The sequence below is a fragment of the Penaeus monodon genome, chromosome 29 (genome assembly GCF_015228065.2).
Source record: "Penaeus monodon isolate SGIC_2016 chromosome 29, NSTDA_Pmon_1, whole genome shotgun sequence".
NCBI lineage: Eukaryota > Metazoa > Arthropoda > Malacostraca > Decapoda > Penaeidae > Penaeus > Penaeus monodon.
The window spans coordinates 21,098,957-21,100,337 of record NC_051414.1 but is presented as its reverse complement, the minus strand read 5'-3'; the positions used below and the strand labels follow the sequence as shown (position 1 = coordinate 21,100,337).

At 29.3% G+C, this 1,381-nt stretch overlaps 1 protein-coding gene across 1 annotated transcript in view; it reads left to right on the top strand.

The window, feature by feature from the left end:
* The window catches only part of LOC119591653 (vascular endothelial growth factor A-like), a 7,441-nt gene that overhangs the window by 4,741 nt on the left and 1,319 nt on the right, over positions 1–1,381 (top strand). Inside the window, exons 6-7 of the mRNA XM_037940408.1 lie at positions 162–241; positions 1,134–1,232. Coding sequence (XP_037796336.1) covers positions 162–241; positions 1,134–1,232 — 179 coding nt within the window. The remainder of the gene's footprint in view (positions 1–161; positions 242–1,133; positions 1,233–1,381) is intronic.

The window sequence follows — 1,381 nt, the reverse complement described above, 5'->3', positions numbered from 1 at the left end:
AACAAAATATCATGAGTCCGATCTATCCACCAATCCCTCGAAAATATTCGCGGACACCCATACCTCTCAAAAGCCTTGTAAATAGAACAAACATTTGATTCTAAAATTCCCCAGATCACCCCTTTAATTAAACCCCCAAACCTTTTTCTTATCCGCCCAACAGGTCATTGCTTTGGGGGGTTCGGAAAACGCGAGAAAAGTTCGAGTCGACGAACACAAAGCCTGCGAGTGTTCGTGCAGAGTAAGTTTTTTTATTGTTGATTTTCCATTCTTTGTTTTGCCTCTGTTCTCTCTTCCTTTCTCTTCTTGTCTATTTTCGTTTTTGTATTTCGAATAGTTTTTTTTTTCATTCTTTGTTTTGCCTTTATTCTCTCTTTCTTTTCTTTTCTTGTTTATTTTAATTTTTGTATTTTCAATTTTGTGTATTTATATTCCATTCTTTGTTTTGACTGTATTTTTTTCCTTTTCTTGTATATTTTCTTTATTGTATGTCATATTTTTCTTGTTTATTTTCCACTCTTTGTTTTGCTTCTGTTCTTTTTTTCTTGTTTATTTACTTATTTGGATATGTTTCATTTTTTGTTTATTTTCGTTTCTGTATTTGTTTATTATTTTTTCCTTTCTGTGTATAGTTAATTTTTTCGTTTTCTAGTTTATTTATTTATTTTTAGTTTTTTCTTGTTTATTGACTTTTAATTTATTCTTTCGTTTTTTCTAGTTTATATACTTTTAGCATTTGTTAATTTTTTTTATCCTGTTTTATTTATTATTTATTTCTATTCTATTTTTTCTTGTTCATTTACATCTGTGCGCTTATTTTATTATTTATTTTTTGTACTTATTCTCTTTTCTTTCTCTTGATTATCGACATTATTTGCATATCTTTGCTATCATTTCTATGAATATCACTGGATGTTACGCCTTCATGGACATCCCTTTAGATTTTTTATATTTATTTGTAATTAAGATTATATTTATTCATGATTATAATTGGGTTTATGTATTAATATAATTATATCTATTCAGTATCATAATTATATTTATTTATTAATACAATTATATATATTTGTTATTAGAATTATATATATTTATTATTAGAAATATATCTACTATAATAATTATCATTATTTCAGGAGAGAGAAGAACACTGCAACAAAACCATCCACTTCTACGACGCGGGGGCGTGTAGCTGCAAGTGCCGCTCCGAGATGACGAACTGCTCGAACGGCAAGGCAAGACTGAATCGTCTTTCATCTTGCATATCGGAGGCTGGAATTCCTCCACTCTCAGGAAAAAAGGAAACTGGCAACTCACTCTAGATTCTGGAGCACTCCGATTCGACATTTTTTTTTTAATGAGAAAAAAGCGTAAAAATAAGGGA